Source organism: Mastigoproctus giganteus, chromosome 13 (genome assembly GCF_048544385.1).
Source record: "Mastigoproctus giganteus isolate SK-2022 chromosome 13, ASM4854438v1, whole genome shotgun sequence".
NCBI lineage: Eukaryota > Metazoa > Arthropoda > Arachnida > Uropygi > Thelyphonidae > Mastigoproctus > Mastigoproctus giganteus.
In genome coordinates, this window is record NC_143587.1 from 45,239,277 (window position 1) to 45,258,214 (window position 18,938).

At 36.1% G+C, this 18,938-nt stretch overlaps 1 protein-coding gene across 1 annotated transcript in view; it reads left to right on the top strand.

Moving 5' to 3' along the window:
* The window catches only part of LOC150076004 (uncharacterized), a 220,368-nt gene that overhangs the window by 83,836 nt on the left and 117,594 nt on the right, over window positions 1-18,938 (top strand). Inside the window, exon 5 of the mRNA XM_090387231.1 lies at window positions 7,492-8,431. Coding sequence (XP_090243357.1) covers window positions 7,492-8,431 — 940 coding nt within the window. The remainder of the gene's footprint in view (window positions 1-7,491; window positions 8,432-18,938) is intronic.

The following is an 18,938-nucleotide window of genomic DNA, read 5'->3' on the forward strand; positions in this document are numbered from 1 at the left end:
CCTTGGAGCTGAAGATTATGCAAAGAAAATCGCTTTTTAAAATTTTTGAACCAGCCCTTACTGGCACAAAATTCATGCTGAGAGCTTTCTTCTGAAAAATCTTGTTCAAGTTCTTTTAAATATTGATAAAACTTGAGGGCTTTTTGTTTAATAAGGTTTCACTCAAAGGCATTTTCTTGTGAGTGCAATCTTCAATCCAAACCATTAGAGATTTCTCCATTTTTTTCCATTAAAATATCGCGTACACGAGCAACACGCTTTGCACTTATCGTTGACCCAGCAATAACACTATCTCTGATTTTCTGTTAATTTTGTTTGATTGTACGAATTGTTGATTCATTTGAATTCAAAGTCCTTGCAACAACTCCTTGTTTTTCAACCGATCCAAGATTTTAATTTTTTCTTTGAGAGAAATTAATTTTCTTTTCAATGTTGTTTTTTTTCCTTCTTTTGCAGTTTTGGTGGCCATTACTATAAAATATAAATTTTTTATTTGCCAAGGGGCAAATAAAAAATTTATATTTTATAGTTAAAAAAGTTATAAGTAGTGAATTTATTCCCTGAATAAAACTACTTGTGCAACAATTAACTCTTTATAAGGTAAAAAATTGGCACTACACAAAAAAGTATGTATGTATGTACCTGCATGTTTCCCCTTATATAAATTCGGTTCTGGCACCTACACCTGTTATATGAGCAGGCATAAATTTAATGAACATAAAGTTGGATTTTTAAGTCGCGTGGTAAAAGTGTGTGAAAAGAAGCGATACAACAATTTATAAACCACGTTATATCAAAACCACATTGTATAGGTACTGCGTTATATGAGGGTTACCTATATGTAGCAGACAAAAAAGTGAGCAGACATATATATTGTAGCCGACCCGACAGAGACCAAAAAGAGAAAGGAATAAAAAACAAATATAATACTAAAATAAATAAATATAAAAAAGAAAATTAATCTGAAAGTAATACCAATTAATTCCAGTTAAAGAAAAATTGAATGAATAGCAAATAGTCCTACTTGAATTTTAACAAAAAAAATGTAATATAAAGATGAAAGGATATAGCCAGAATATGGCAACTTACTGTTGAGCCTGCCTGGCAGGAGACGGTGAAATGGGCTGATGGAAGCCAACACATCAAGGCTGTATTGGAAACCAAAGAAGTTAGCCGATAATTCCCAGCAAATTTATAACCGTTAAAGTAACCCCAAAGTAAACCTCACCTGTGTGATGGGGAAGTCAGCAATTAAACAAATGAGGCAAATGAACCAGCAAAGGGAAGAAATCCATACTTACAAAGTAGCGTTGAAAAGCTATTAAACTTTATTGTAGAAGAAAAAAGGAGCGATTGTAGAAAAATAGTATCTCGAATATTGTTTTTGGCCAGCCTAATCGTGCACGAGATATAAGGTTAAGGTGTAGTGTTTAAAAACAGCAAAAAGAAATTGGAAGAAGCGGAATGTAGTAGTGCTTGGGCAGTAGATCCATGGACATAGGACTGGACATATGCCTTGTGTTTAAGTCAGTAATGGTATTGTTTTTACAAATAAAAGACTAAACAATGTAAGAAAGGAAATAAAGACTAAAAAACAGCTAACAAGACAAAACTAACAAAAAATAAAATACCCTTGTGGCTAGCCAATGTGTGTGTTATTATTTATATATATATGTGTGTATATACACCTGGTGATTCACTACCAGTGCGACAAACTTGCAGGAGGTGTAGGGGGCACAAAGACTAATTGGAATCACATAGCATTGCAGGGTCCGTAATGCCTTCGTCATGCGGTAGAGGACATTGAACGGGAGGTCGTGTGAACAGCGATCTCGCTGGAAGTCAGCATTTGCGAACTGTTTCTGTTGAAGAAACCAAGTAGCAAAAGTCCTCCGGAGTGGATAATCCGCAGGCTCCAATGATTGGATGTGTTGCAGATAGTATGAACTCATTTGGTTTGTTGACAGTATCCTCCATACAGTGGATTGGGAAATACCCAATCGTTGGCCTATCGCTCGAGTACTCATACTTGATTGCCTTCTGCAAGACGTAGGACATTCTCCTCATTGTCTGGCGTCCTCACTCACGTAACCTTCTGTGCACACGTGCGAAAATCGTATGATGAGGAGCACGCCTGTGCGGGAAACGTTCCTGGTACAAGCGTAGAGTGGTGCGCCCGTTACAGTCCGCAGCTCCATACGCGAGGTGCACATCAGCCAGTTCAACGTTTGAATACTCATCCATTCTACTGCCTCGGGAACCGGTTCGCAAATGCTGACTTCCAGCGGGATCGCTGTTCACGCGACCTTCCGTTCAACATCCTCTACCGCATGACGAAGGCATTTCGGACCCTGCAATGCTATGTGATTCCGATTCGTCTTTGTGCCCCCTACACCTCCTGCAAGTTTGTCGCACTGGTAGTGAATCACCCTGTATATATATATATCTGTATATATATATTATTATATATATGTGTGTGTGTGTGAGAGATATATATATATATATATATATAGTGTTTATTTAATATTTAAAGTGCGAAAATCGTACTTTTGCGGTATAGAATTGTATGGTATGGTTTTGTCATGTGTACAACGTTAGTTCTATTGCACATAGGGCAATTAGAATTACACGTGCATGATTTAATATTGGTCGATTAGTTCAATTAAGTGGTATTTTTATATGTGCATAATTTAGACATTATAGGTATTAGGTAATCAAGCCAGCATATATAGGCCATCTTAATTCTGGTTGGCCTATAAACGTTATGTTAATGTAAACGTATTAATTACTATGAAGCAAAATATGAAAATATCATAACTAAATGATAATGAAAATATCATAACTAAATGATAATGAAAAATATCATAACTAAATGATAATGAAAATGAAAAATATCAATACTAAATGATAAAGGGTGATGCAATTTTTTGAAAATCATTCCCTCACGTGGCCATCTATCCACTACTTCATCAGGGGCTGTGATCAGATCGATAGCCAGTCTAAAGGAATTTCTCATACTTACCCGTTTCTGTTGTCTCCATACCAGTTTTGCCATTTATTACTTCGCTAATATATATAAGTGATATTTTTGGTTTTAGTAGGGTTTCTAGGAATGGATTAATTATTTACTTAATTTTTTAAATTTAATTTTCTTTACATTTAGTATTTTTAATTTTTAGGTTTGAATTTAATTTTTGTAAGCATCCGGTGCAGCAAACTGGGATAGGTGACACAATGTCCAACGGGTATGTATCTGAATAAATGAGAAGGTTCTTACTTACTGCTACGGTCCTGTGGTGGCCGACGGTCAGAAAGGGGTCAGTTCCTACCTTCTTTTTGTTTTATATGTTGTTAAATTTAATCTGCGCAATTGTGCTTATTGTATATAGTGGTGTGATAGTGAAATGGCTGCAGGGCCCGATATCCTATGCCAATGCGTGTGTGGGTGGGGGGGGGGGTTAAGTCGGGAGAAACTTTCTGAAATGAAACAATGGTAGAAATGATGTGTTAATATACATGAAATATGTTTGAACAATGGATTAAAATATTAATACAAATGTTTTGATAAATAGAATAAAAATATTAATACAAATGTTTTTGCCATCCCTTGGACTGGGCCGGTATAGCTTTTCTAAGGCATAACGACCCTTATATGTCCTAAGGGATGGCTATTTACATATTTACAGCCTCCTTCTAAGTGAATTTTTACCCTGTGTCACTATGTGTTGTATTGTGGGAGTAAGCTCCGGTGGTATTTTTTTTCTGAATTTTCTCTCAGGTGCCTCCGTAGCCAGGTGGGAAGGAGCAGCATTGCGTAGCACACACTTCTTGATTAGACCATGGTTCGAGCCTGTCACCACCAAATACGGAGGATTCGGAAAGGTCAGGGAATGACCACCACATATCCCGGAGCAATATGGCCTTAGTTGCTAGTGCGCCTAAAAACCAAATAACAAACAAATAACATCTGAATTTTCTGACTTAGGCTGGGGGAGGGAGGTATTTTTGAATTGTAGATGACTTTCATCAACCGGTGAAATACCACCACTTTGCTTATTGGAGGCTTGAAGTGGTGAAACCCATGTTTAGTCTCTAGAGCAAAGTTTCCGGCCTCCCCCTCCCCCCATACTTCTTCAACCCATGCACGGTACTAAGTACTATAGGTTTTGATACCTTTCGTGTTTGGGGTTTGCATAAAAAAAAAAAAAAAAAAAAAAAAAGTACGATCAGATGACGAGCCTCGTCCGAGCGCAATAAACCCATGTAACAAATGTGTGAATTATTTATCTTAATTGCATTGGTATTTTTAAACAACTTAGTGGTAGTAATCTATGAGCAGATAGTTTTAAAAATGTTTCATAACGTTTTCAATGAATGTATAAGGGTTGACGTTAGGGTGGTGTGTGTGTTGAAATTCGAATGTATGGCCGCTTTTATATGATGCCTGCTGTAGTTGGTGGGTATTTTATTTTTGCTGAGAGTCTTTATGAGTTTTTGAATAGCTTCCATGGTACTTTTTAAATTATTGCATATGCTTATCAACCTGTTTGTTTGATTTCTAATAGTGTTTCCATGGATGTGTTTGGCTATGTTGCTCTCCCAGTGGATGAGCTTTATTGCTGTGAAGTTTAAATAGTCTCTCTTATCATAGTGTTGCATGTGAACATTGTCTTGGGTGATGGTAATTTTGCTGTCGAGGTAGTAAGCTTGTAGGTTGCTATCTGGGTTGGTGCGCTCAATGGTTAGATCTATAGGGTAGATTTCTTGGGCTAATGTGCTGAAATTGTCGTAATTGAGTACTAGGACGTCATCAATATATCTGTAAAAGGTAATATTTTCTTTGATGTTGCTTTCGAAGTGATGCAGGTAAAGGTTAGCTATGTAGCAAGAACTACTAGACCCCCATAGCTACCCCCCTATTCTGTATGTAAATTTTGTCTCCCATAAGCATGTAGTTGTTTTTGATACTGAGGTTAATGAGGTCGTGCCAATATTGTTTATTGCATTTCATAATGTTTTGATGATTTTGGTAGTATTGCAAGAGGACTTGAATTAAATTGTCGTGAGATATGCTGGTGAAAAGGTTTTTAAAGTCGTAAGTGTATATGCTTCTGATGTTATTGTTTTGGTTTTTGATGTATTCCAAATATTTTTTGTTGTTGGAGGTAATTTTGGTATCTGTGATTTCATTAGCTATATTATTTAATTTGTTTTCCATTTACTTACTGGAATGTTTAATGTAACTGTTTTTGTCTGATGTGATAAATCTTTTTCTGGTCGGTACTTTATGAAATTTGGGGATCCAATAAATGTAAGGATAAGGATCCAATAAATGATAAGGATATTTAATTTGAGTTTTTTGTGCATAGCTATGATTTTCTTGCTTATACTGTTTGGAGTGGAGTTAATAGCTTTGTATGTGTCATTGTGGTTCATCTCCTCTTTAAGTGTGTTTGTGTAGAATTTTTTGCAAATAATGCTGAAGTTGTTATTGGCCTTATCTGTGTTGGTGATGACAAAAATATTTTGTATATCTTTTGCTTTGTAGTTAATGTTTTTGAGGTTAAATTGTTTATCGCATTTTTGTAGCAACATGGTTTCTTTGAATCTGGTCAGGATGCATTCTGTGGTAGTATTTATCCAGATTTGAAAGGCTTCTACTGGTGCACTGAATTTGTATGCAGTTTTAAATGCAAACTGAAGTAGATCTGTATGTAAAGACTTGTGTATGTTTTTTAGGTTGACTGGGGTGTTGGGTCTAAATTTGGTACCATTTTCCATGATCTCTCTTAGTGTATTATCTTCAATAATGCTGAGGTCGCCTATGATGATATGGTTGTAATATGGATCTATGTAATTTTTATATTTGTTATCGTGGCAGTGGCATGGTTGCTCTGTGTTGTTCATATTAGTAATGGTGTTTTTGTAGTTACAGATAGCTAAGCCAATCGGTTTGATATTACTGTTTTTAACTTTAATGTTGATGTTTTTAATAGGTAGGTTATTCTTGTTTTTATTGATAATATCACTGATGTTGATATGGTCGTTTGATTAAGGAATTTGATTATGCAGTATTCTTTTTTGTTCTGTCTGCAAAGTCAATGCCGATTCGGAATTTAAAAATGTCTTCTAGAGCATGGTTGAGATGTTTGTTTTGGGTTTTGAGCTTTTGGTGAATCTTGCTTAGGGCTTTTAGTTTGCTGATTCTAAGAGCAAAAAGGGTATTGTGGATATTTTTTATGTTGATGGGTTCTGTGTCCCATTCTGTGAGGAGTTTTTCAAAGTCTTTGAGGTTTTGTGGCTTATTCTTATTATTTTCGTTATGTTCTTGTTTGATTTTACCATATTTAATCCCGTTATTTCGCCAGTTTTTATTTAGTTGAAAGATTGTATATGTGCATTGCTCGGGGTTAGTGTAAGTGAAATTCTGCCATTAAATCTATTGTTTTGTCCGTATGGGTAGAGGGATTTATACAGTAATATAAACATCTCTTCCATGATTTCTCTTTTGGTGGTATTTTTGATTATTGCCAGGATGGCAAGGGATATATTGGTGAATTTGTGTTTTTGGAAGTGTTTATATTCAATTTCATTGTTGTATTTGTCTGCGTTGTTGGAGTTGCTGTCTTTCGTGGGGTTTTCGCCATATTTCTTTATTTGTGAGCAGTGAAGGTGTAATCTAATGTGTAGCTCTGTGCTAGTTTGCCCGATATATTGTATTCCACATATTTTACATGTAATTTTACAGGTATATGACGTTTTTTGTATGACAGAATAATGGTGTGTGTTGTCGGAGTTTTGTTGGTTATGCATGTATGGACATGTTTTACATAGCTTATTGCTACATTTTTAAAATTTAAGTTGTCTTTGCTGGTTTAGGTAGGCACCATAGTCTTCATTGTGTGGGAGGTTGCGGTAATTTGTTCCATTGGGTATCGCATTATTCACTTGTGGTGTGGCGGCATTGTATGCAATATGACCGTTTTTCAGAAAATGTCGGGTCATGTGTGGTCATTTCTAGTCCCGGGGTGCAATTTATGCTGTGGTACCCATACAGCATGTTATTCTTATATGTATTTTTGTCCATGTTTATATTTAAGTTGTGATATTTATATGATATATGAAATTGTAAGGCCCTGTTAACATGCGATTACACAGTAATACTTTGTTTATGGAATTTTACCTTAGAATTCATACAAAAAATTGCATCACCCTTTATCATTTAGTATTGATATTTTTCATTTTCATTATCAATTAGTATTGATATTTTCATATTTTGCTTCATAGTAATTAATACGTTTACATTAACAAAACGTTTATAGGCCAACCAGAATTAAGATAGCCTATATATGCTAGCTTGATTACCTGATCTGTATACACACTAATACCTATAATGTCTAAATTATGCATGTATAAAAATACCACTTAATTGAACTAATCGAACAGTGTGTGTGTATTTATTTATACATTTTTTTTAATATTTTGTTTCAGATGGATGATATTGATGATAGCTCTGGCTCAACAGAAACTGATCACTTTTATGAACCTGTATATGAAAGTTTAACAATATACAATCAGGAAAATGAAAAAGATGCTGACACAGTGACTCTATTGCCAGACGGGTGTTCTTCAACAAGTACTACCTCTGAAACTTGTGATCTTCATGCACCTCATTCTCCTTGTGATAAAACTGTTTCTAAAGCTCTTACTAACTCAAATTCTTTCGCCAAAAGAACTGGAAGAAAGATACATAACTTGAAACATAAATGGTCCTTAACAAGAAGTGATGTACAACTGGATTCCACTTCAAAATTAAAGAAAAGTAAAACTTCAAAGTCAGTAGCAGAAGAAATAGGTCTAGATGTCCACTTACAAGAAAATATTACTACTTCTCCAAAGAAAAAAACGCTAATAAAATGTTTCCTTAGGCAGAAAAAATCTGTGCCACCAATCTCAGAGAATGAAATTACCAAACCACACCCTACATTTTATGTACAGCTGTCTTTGACAGATGAACAATCCTCAAATCAACAGCGTAATGAAGGGATAATGTTGTCTGATACACACATTCACAAACAAGATGCACAAAAAAATGTATCTGCTAATGGAGTTGGTTCTCAACAAAATAATGAAATAAAGTGTCCTTTTATAAGGAGAGCTTCTGCATCAGCAAACATACAGAGACCCAAAACACCACCACCGCTGCCACCAGTAACATCTGAATACTCTTCAAAAGCTCAAGTCGAAGTTTCAAGGCAGCCTCGTTTATCAGAATCTTTTCACAAAGGACTAAGAAAAGGGTATTCTCTGGATTCAGCATACCAGAATAGATCTAACAGAATAGCATATACTGAACCATTAATTGAGAAAATATTGTCTGAAGAAAAAATTAAATCATTTTTTACCGATGATTCTTCATCTTCACCAAGAGGTATGCATAACAAGATAATTAAATTAGTTTGTAAACTTAGATTTTTAAAGGTAAATTTGCTTATTTAATTTGAGTTTTGCTCTAAACATAAATTTTGCATACGGTTATTATATGCTTCTTTCTGTATATATCATTACTACTGAATGAAGACATCTATGTTGTTAGTCTGTTTCAGTTTTTCCAGGGCTATGTTGTTGGTAATGGTGACTGTGGTAATTGATCCGACACTTTTCTTATTAGTTCTCTGATGTCATTATATTGTGTGTGTGTGTGTGTGTGTGTGTGTGTGTGTGTGTGTGTGTGTGTGTGTGTGTGTGTGTGTGTGTGTGTGTGTGTGTGTGTGTGTGTGTGTGTGTGTGACAGAAAGAGAGATTTTAAATAATAAATGAAATGTGAAAATAAGCAGATGGGTATTGATGGTCCATGTATAGATTGCTGAATCCAGAAGAAATAAAGGGAAGTAGGAAAAATAATAAGAAAAAAATGAAAGTTCTGATACACTTAAAAAAAAAAAAAAAAATATATATATATATATATATATATATATATATAGTAGAAATAATAAACTGTTAAGAAGCAAAATAAGCACAAAAAGGAAAATAACAAAAGTTATCATATGTCTAATGCTCCAAAATGTGCCGTGCAGCAGCAGTAGTAGTTCTGCGTGCCAGTTCATTTTTGTACTAGGTTTTTCAAATTCTTTCACTTTTTCACCTCTACTTCACTTCCAATTTCTACTATTCCTTAAACTTCTCTTAGTTCAGGCACTTTGTGTATTTTTCATTTCCATTTTTACAGACACTTTATTTACATTATAAACCACACACACACACACACACACACACACACACACACACACACACACACACACACACACAGGGTGGCCATAATTAAAGTATCCCTATTCAGAGCTCTCTGTAGCTGTAAGTAATAAGTGGAATGCCACCAAAATTAGTAAGTATACTATTCAAGGCATAGAGAGAAGGATCCCGTGAAAAAAAAAAAAAAAAAAAAGTTCCAAAATCTGCCAATATGGGAATAATATGGCACTGTACAAGAGCAAAGACACAACAAAGTACTAACAAATAAATAAGACAAACCTTAATGAAATTACAAATTTTTATTTGCGCTCTTTGCAAAAAAACAGAACTGCCAGAGGAAATGGTTTCACAGCTCCAACTAACTCACAGTTTACTCCCAATGGTCGATGATGTTGCTGATGGTGGAGTTGGTTTTCGATGTGATTATCATTGTTCTGGACCAGAAATTGCATTCGATGCACAGTGTGCTCGACTGCAGAATGCAACATCTCTAGAGTAATGTTCCACACATGCTGCGTTACATTATCCTTTAAGACAGCCAGATTAAGGACACTTCCTCGATAGGCATTGACCTTGAGGTGACCCCACAGCCAAAAATCACACAATGTAAGCTCAGGTAAATGTGATGGTGCAATGGGAAACAAATGACTGATGACTCTTTCTGCAGTAAAGTGATACCGGAGAATCTGCTGTACTGGTCATGCGATATGAGGAGGAGCCACATCTTGCATAAAAATTGTCTCATCCAGGCATCCTCTTTGCTGCAGTTGAGGAATAACAAAACTGCTTAGCATGTGATGATATTTTTGTGCTGTAATGGAACAGGTGGCTGCTCCTGCTGGGTGCAATTCCTCAAAAAAGTATGACCATAGGATGAAATTTGAAATCACACCACACCAGACGGTGATTTTTGGCGAGTGCAATGGGATTTTCTGAATAGCGTGCAGTGCTTCTGAAGCCCATATTTGGCAGTTTTCAGTGTTGACAGTCCTTGAGATAAGAATGAGCCTCATCTCCCCAAAGAATGTTCCATGGCCTACTGGTCATGCGATATGAGGAGGAGCCACATCTTGCATAAAAATTGTCTCATCCAGGCATCCTCTTTGCTGCAGTTGAGGAATAACGAAACTGCTTAGCATGTGATGATATTTTTGTGCTGTAATGGAACAGGTGGCTGCTCCTGCTGGGTGCAATTCCTCAAAAAAGTATGACCATAGGATGAAATTTGAAATCACACCACACCAGACGGTGATTTTTGGCGAGTGCAATGGGATTTTCTGAATAGCGTGCAGTGCTTCTGAAGCCCATATTTGGCAGTTTTCAGTGTTGACAGTCCTTGAGATAAGAATGAGCCTCATCTCCCCAAAGAATGTTCCATGGCCAGGCATCTTCCACTTCCATTCTGGCCAAAAATGTTAGAGCAGATGCCATTCGTTTTTCAGAATCATCTTTTTGCAGCTGCTGCTGCTGGCGACTGATCTTGTATGGATAATAGTGGATTAGTTTCCGAAGAATTTTCCACATAGTGGAATATGAGACATCCAATTGCCTCGCTACTCCCCGTGCGCTGCTACTTGTTCCAGCAGCTGTATCCATGGATCGGTCGACGATAGCTGTTGCAACTTCCTCTGTTACCTGAGGTGAAACAGGATTCCTTCCTCTTCCAGGCTTAACAACAAAGGACCCAGTTTCCTCAAATTTGTTAATCATCCTTTTAACTGCCACAGCTGATAAAGGACCTTGACGTAAGTTCTTACAGCGTCTAAATTCACACAGAGCGGCTGCTGCATTATATCCATTAATGTAGAAGAACTTTGCAATTAAAACGCGATCAGGCAGAGTGAGCTGCATTGTTAACAGTAAACTTACAGAATACGCTTGCAATGTTTGCGTTATGCCTTTATAACTTTCTGCTGCTGGGAAAATTAAATTAACTCAGATTTATGCAAGTTTTTTGCTCTCTTAGGTGTCTTGTTTTTAGTTTGGATTTAAAACTTTAGTGAAATTTAGTTTCTTTCTATTTTTATGCAAAGAGCACAAATAAAAATTTGTAATTTCATTAAGGTTTGTCTTATTTATTTGTTGGTACTTGGTCATGTCTTTCCTCTTGTACATGCTGGATCCCAGGCCACATTGTGATCTCAGGAAATAATTTGACAGACACTGCAGCCAAATCAGCAAACCTCTTTAACTCTTGCCTATTAATCTCCTATACAGCTGCATTTTTGGCCTCCGTAGCCGACTGGTCAGGAGCGTGAGTGCAGTAGCACACACTCTTTGAATAGACCGGGGTTCAAGCCCCTGACTGCTAAATATGGTTGTTCTGCCAACCTGCACTGAGCCAGCTGGGCAGATTATGGTCCATTTCCCTCAGCATGAATTGTTGAGGAGGCTTCCGTCCTGCAGTGGGTTGATAATGGCTGCAGTTTACTTTTTTTTTTTTTTTTTTTTTTTTTCACAGACTGCAGGCAAGTAATTCGAAAGAAACTTGTATCCCAATGGCAACAACACTGATGGCATGGACAGGCTGCAAACAAGTTATGAGATTAAGCCTGTAATTGAACATTGGCAGTCTGGTCTGCGCAGGAACCGAAAAGAGGAAGTTGTTCTATCTCGGTTCTGCATAGGGCATTGTCACTTAACATATTGCTGTCTGCTGAGGGCAGACGATCGTCCTATGTGTAGAAATTATGACTCCACTCCATTTTAACAGTCCATCATATTTTAATTGAATGTCCGTATTTTTATAATGATTGTCATTTATGTTTTAGCCATCTGTTTGAGCGTTATGCACTCAGACAGATTTTATTGGACAATGACAATGTGTCAATTATATAATTAAGTTTTTACAACTTATTAATCTAGATAACTTTATCTAGACTGTTTTATCGTTCTATGCTTTATAAACTTTTTATATAGTATACTTTTACATAATAATATATAAACAATCATATTATATTTTTACATTTTACACCTTTTTGATTTGGCGCATTATAGCCTCAGATGCAAATGCACCATAAAATCCTAAAACAACAAACCAAAAATCCTCTTATACAGCGCCATATTATCCCCTATCGGCAGATTTTGGAACTATTTTTTTTTTTCACAGGATCCTGCTCTCCGTGCCTTGAATAGCTTACTAATTTTGGTTGCATTTTGCTTATTAGTTAGAGGAACAGAGAGCTCTGAATAGGAATACTTTAATTATGGCCACCCTGTGTGTATGTATATATATAATACACACACACAGGCCTCGATTAATGCGATTAATTCGTCCCGCGAGTGCATCGTGCAAAACAGAAACGCGTTAATCGAATATAATAATTAATAGGAAAAATTATAATTGGTCCTTGACCTTCTGGAATGTCCATAAAGAATTTTAAAAATACCTTTTAAATAACTTTTTAACTGTACAATGTAAAAGATAATGAAAATAATTATGGAATTAAATGTTTATTGCATAAAACAGCGGTTCCCAGACTGTGCGCTGCGGAATATTTTAAATATTCGAGGAAAACACAGCGATACTCGACATCTGTCGGACACCGCACGAACCACTAGCTCGAGGTAGTTCAGTTTCAGCATTTCTTATTAAGTTGTTTGGACCTAACTACTAAATAGAACTGTTAGGTATTTCTTTTGGTCTGGGTGCGCCTTGAAAAAATTACTGAGACACTAAGGGTGCCAGGTGCCTCCGTAGCCAGGTGGGAAGGAGCAGCAGTGCGTAGCACACGCTTCTTGATTAGACCGGGGTTCGAGCCCATCACCACCAAATACGGAGGATGCGGAAAGGTCAGGGAATGACCACCGCATATCCCGGAGCAATATGGCCTTAGTTGCTAATGCTCCTAAAAAACCAAACAACAACAACAACTAAGGGTGCCGTGAACCGAGAAAGTTTGGGAACCTCTGACATAAAATACACAATGAAGAAATGACTGTTGCGGAAATATTTGAACAGTGTTGACTTTCTCTTTTCATCAATCGATTTCCAATAACCGACAACAATCTTCTCTGGGCCCTGGCAAAATAAATACTGCAGAGAACCTCAAACCTTTTGTTTGAGGTTCTATGCGATACGAAAGATTTCATCTAATTCTTTTACCGTTATCTCCTTCGCGGTAATATTTTCATCTGGCTCATTTAAAAATTTGAATTTTTATGCAAGTGTGCATTGACTTTATTAGCAGGAGACAAACTAGTAACAAGTCTTCTTCCGATGGTTAATGGAACACACCGAGGTGGGCAGCAGGCAAACGTTCGTTTATTGACCGTACGACTCACGGTAAGCTTAACGCGGCATTCAAATCTTTTTTAACTATCTCATAAAAAAAAAAAAAAAGATTGTGTTAACTGGAAATTTACATCGTGTAAAGTGAAAAGTGGTATAATTTTTCAAATAGCATTAACTGAAAATCCCGTTAATCCAACTCGCGTTATGCGAGGCCTGGCTGTATACATATCCAGACTGTATATATATACAGTCTACTGTGTATATATATACAGCAGACTCTCAATTTACCGGGATCGGATTAAACGGGACATTTCAAGATTCCAAATTTAAAAAAAAAAAAAAAAATCAACCAGAAACCATAAAATTCAAGTAATAACTAGAATAGGTATAAACAGATGTTTTGCAAGTCATAAATAAGCGACAGGAAGTAGTGTTATAAGTCGTCATTGGGTGATTAATGTACCTATTATCTTGCAACCCCCCTGTCTTCACACCCACTGCTCAAAAAAAAAAAAAAAAAAAAGAGACCAAATATTTAGTTTGTTTTAGTGCATTGCGTCGATTGTGTTCCATCGCACCACAAAAGGCAAAATTGTTTCTTTATGCAGGTCAGGGATGTCGGAATTTATTTATTTTTTTTTTTTTAATAGTAACTTTTTTCTTTTTTTTTTTAATAGTAACTTTTTTTCTTTTTTTTTTGTTTAGAAATCACGAAAATGGACAAACGCAAGAGTTGTGCTTTCAATTAAACAAAAACTTGAAGTTATTAAAAAGTTTGAAAATGGTGCATCCATTAAATCTCTAAAGAACCATTATACTGTTGGTGACCAAACCATACGCGACATTGTAAAAAATAATAAAGGGAAGCTATTAGATTTAAAATCGACATCGTAAAAAATAAAGGGAAGCATTGTATTGGACACGCGAGTAGTGCGTGGTAAGTTTTTTTTGCTTTTTATCTATCGCCATACTTTTTACGTCGGTTGCTGAACATTTTTTGATACAGTAAGTCCCCGACTTATGTAATTTTGGACTTACGTTATGTTATTTATATATATTTTTTATATGACAGAAGATTTCAGTGAAGGGGGACACACATTTCACTATAATAATGTAAAAACCCACAGAATTCCAGCTATCGGTATTATCGCAAATGCAAAAAGATAAGAGTTTACTACCCATTTATAATTAGATGCACTAACAGAAAAGCCCAGTAACATGGAAAATGCATTTTATGGCAGTGAACTCCAGAAATGTGCTTTAGTAAAATGTGAACTCACGTGGAGTGATAATAGAAAGTTTTCATCTTAACCCTGTGAGGTTCTTTTCAGAAAATTTCATTTTGACCATTATCATGGTGCCGACTAAGACAATAAGTGGTACTAGTAAATCTATCAAGAAAAGGAAAGCGATCAAGTTGATCAGAAAATAAAAAAAAATAAGGATGTATGAAAAGTGGCTAAACATTAACAAGTATTGAGTGGAATTCAGATTTGTCAGTGTCAACAGTGAACACAATAAAGGAGAAAGACAGAATACAAGAAGCGGTCAGCACCAATAAAGGGCAACTATAATAACCAAGGCTACGAAATACATACCAGTTTTTACAGTACGATAACATGCGTTTTTTTCTTCCTTTTATGTTTTCTTTTCTTTCGTACCACTCCGGCTACTTCACCGCTATCCCCAGATATAGTTTTTAATTGAACTAATTAAAAATATATAACTATTTTTCTATATTTATAACTAATATATAAAAAAATATATAACTAATTAATTGAAAAATATATGACTATTTTCTTTCATTCTCCTGAGGATATTATGTGGTGTTTGTATTTTAGCATATCAGGGATATAGTAACAATGTTTTTTTTAGTCATTCCCGAGTTATGTAAAACTCAAACGTATCTCTTACGTATGCCGGGACTTGCTGTATTTTTGAATTAACCGGGAAATCGATTATCCGGAATTTTTTTTTTTTTTATTTACCATCTATCCCAGAAAATCGAGAGTCTACTGTATATAAAAATAAAATTGAACTGCAGACAGTAATCAAATAAGAGAATAAATTAACAATAACTTAAATAATAGTACAATAGACTGTCAAAATAATGGCATATTGAGATCAGATGTTTATATATATAGCATGGATGTCTTGTAGTGCTGAAAAAAAGAAAAAGTGAATTCTATACTGATATCACAGGCTGTTTTATTTATTTTAAATTAAAAAGCCCTCACAATGGCTCCTAAAGTTAATAAACCTCATACAGAGAAGAAAAGAATAATTAAGAACATTAAAGCTTAGCGACAAACTTGATATTATAATAGAAAATAGAATGTTACATTCATGTTATATTCTGCCATTTATTAATGGCAGAATATAAAATGAATGTAACATTGGATCATCAACATGCTTATGTTTTTTATGTGCAGTTAATAAAATTGCATTCCTAATCTTTCTGTTTCTTATTTAGCACCATTATTTCTGCATTAAATATATTAAAAATAAAACTTTCTAGATAACAGTAAAATCAAAATAACGGCATCGGGAATCTCCGAAGATGCCGTTATTCTGAAAGTCTACTGTATTAATGTTATAAAGGTTAAGGCTGATGTAGCTGAGTGGTCAGGATCGAGAGTGCAGTAGCACATTCTCTTTGACTGGACCATGGTTCAAGCCCATGTGACTTCTAAATACAATTAACGATTGTAATCATGAATTTTTTTATGAAGGCTGCTTGAAAAGTTCATGGTCTGAGTATAAAGAATTTATTTGAAGAGTCTGGTAACGTGTTCCTTTTTCAGCATAGTCCCCTTAGGAGTTGATACACTTTTGTTACCATTACTGCAATGTGTTGATTCCAACTGCAAAAAAATGTTTTCTCTTGGGCCTCTAGAGTTTAATGAAAAGATTGAAAATGGCATCTTATTCCTTGACAACCTAACGTTTTATGATGAAGCACCATTTTACATCAGTGGCAAGGTCAGTCACCATATTGTGCTTATTTGAGGGACAGAGAAACTACAAAGTCTGGGACCATGAAAGGGATTTCCCCCTCTTTCCCAAAAGTCAGTGTCTGATGTGTCTTGGGAAAACATACATAATGGATGCTTTCTTTTTTGAAGAAATAATGGATAGTTATCATGCAGTGCTACAGGATTTTTTTTTATTCCTGAACTGAAACAATTAAGAATTGAAGCCAATACAGTTTTTCAGTAAGATGGGAGCACCTTTCCACTTTGTTCTGAATGTTTGGCAATGACAGTTTTTAAATAGTCTTCCCAAACAGATGGATCAGCAGAGGTGGGTCAATTGCCTGGCCATCACCCTCGCCCAATATCTCCCCACTGGACTTTTTCCTGTAGGGATGATATGTGATTTTTCTCATCAAAATGATCATTGTACTAGAACTACAAATGCAGTTAATGCTGTAACTGAAACACAACTGGAAAATGTATTTATGGAATTGCAAAATCATACTACACTTTGTATCAATAATGATGGAGCGTATATTTGTACTTAACAATTTTATGATATACATACTAGAATAAATTACCTTTCCAGGACATTCTACAGATTGTTTTTATCTTGTATGGAACCTAAGTTATTTCAGGTTTAAAGTGCACAAGGAGTTTGTGGATTCCCTATATTATAGAAATTATATAATTTTATATGGTGCTCTTCTCAGCAGTCAGATAATCTAATTTTTTCTATTGTAATCCGCAAGTTTAGCATTAGCATTAGTAGAGGCATTTGATGCAAGAAAGCAAGCTTATGCAGCATCAGCCAAAAAAAAAATAAAATAAAATAAAGTAAAATAAATAAATAAAAAATAACCACTTCCACTTCACCCCTCTGTTCGTTCGAAATACCTATCCAGCTGAGCCTTAAACTTATTTAGGCTATCAACTTCCACCTACCAACCACCCGCTGGCTAAAGGCAAATTTCCGCACATCTATCCTACATCTGTCTTTCCTCAATTTGAATTTATGCCCTCTCAGGTGATTTTTCTGAGCAAGAGGAAGAATCCCATCAGCATTGAGCATGCTCTAACCATTCAAGGCTTTATACACCTCAATCAGATCACCTCGCTGGTGCCTAGTCTCCAGACACTGTAATTCGCAAAACTTAAGCCTTTCTTCGTAAGAGCACCCCTTTGTTCCATTCACTAATCTTGTTGCCCTTCTCTGTACTCGTTCCAGCAGCTCTACATCCTTCTTGAAATGAGGCCTCCAGGCCTGTATACAGTACTCTAGGTGTGGCCTGACCATTGCCTTATACAATGGAATAATCACCTCTTTATCCCAGCTAGAAAAATTCCTACATATCATCGACAATACACCATGAGCTACTCTTGCAGCCCGTCTGCACTGCTCAGAAAATTTCATATCTGGCTGCACAACCACCCCCAGGTCCCTTTCATTCTCTACCACTGTCAGTGTAGTACCACAGAGTTGATACGTTGCTCTGGGGTTGCTGTTTCCCATATGTAGTACTTTACATTTGTCAATGTTAAACTTCATTTGCCACCTCTCAGCCCATCTGCTCAACCTTTCCAGATCCTGTTGCAGTAGCATAGTTTCAGTAGTGTCCTTGACAACCCTGCCAACCTTCATATTGTCTGCAAACTTGGACATTAAGCTTGATATACCATCATCAATATCATTTATAAATACAGAAAACAATAATGGACCCAATACTGAACCCTGAGGGACTCCACTAATAACATCTGACATTAGTCCACGATGAGCAGTGTCCATTGATTACCACTCTCTGTCTTCTCCCCCTCAACCACCCCTTTATCCATAGCAGCAATTTGCCTCCAATGCCACACTGGTCCAATTTGTGCAGCAGTCTTCCATGTGCAACAGTATCAAAAGCCTTTCTGAGATCCAGAAAGGCTTTTGGTATATAATATCAAAGTTATTCCCTGCATCCAGTTCTTTTATGACTGCATCATAGTATCCAATCAAATTGGTCAGGCAAGACTTCCCCTTAACAAAACCATGCTGTGTCTGAGCTATAACTGAAGTCTTGTCTAGATGATCCTGCAGTGCTTCTTTAACCAGTGCCTCCATTAATTTTCTGGGAACAGAAGTTAAACTAACAGGTCTATAATTACTTGTGTCGCCTTTTGATCCTCCTTTGTGAATTGGGGTCACATTTGCACATCTCCAGTCCATGGGTACTTCCCCTGAGTCCAAGGAAGCTCTCATAATTATGGCTAAGGGTTTGCTTACTTCCTTTGCTGCCTCCTTTAATATAACTGCATAGATCCCATCCACCCCAGGTGCCTTTCTTGTATTTATCTTCAACAATTTCTCCTCCACTTTACTCTCAGTTATTACAAGATTCTCTAGCTTACTGCGAGAGTTGAATACACCTCTGGCATTCCCCTCACTGAATAACTCCTCATGTGTAAATGTCGATGCAAAATATTCATTTAGTTTG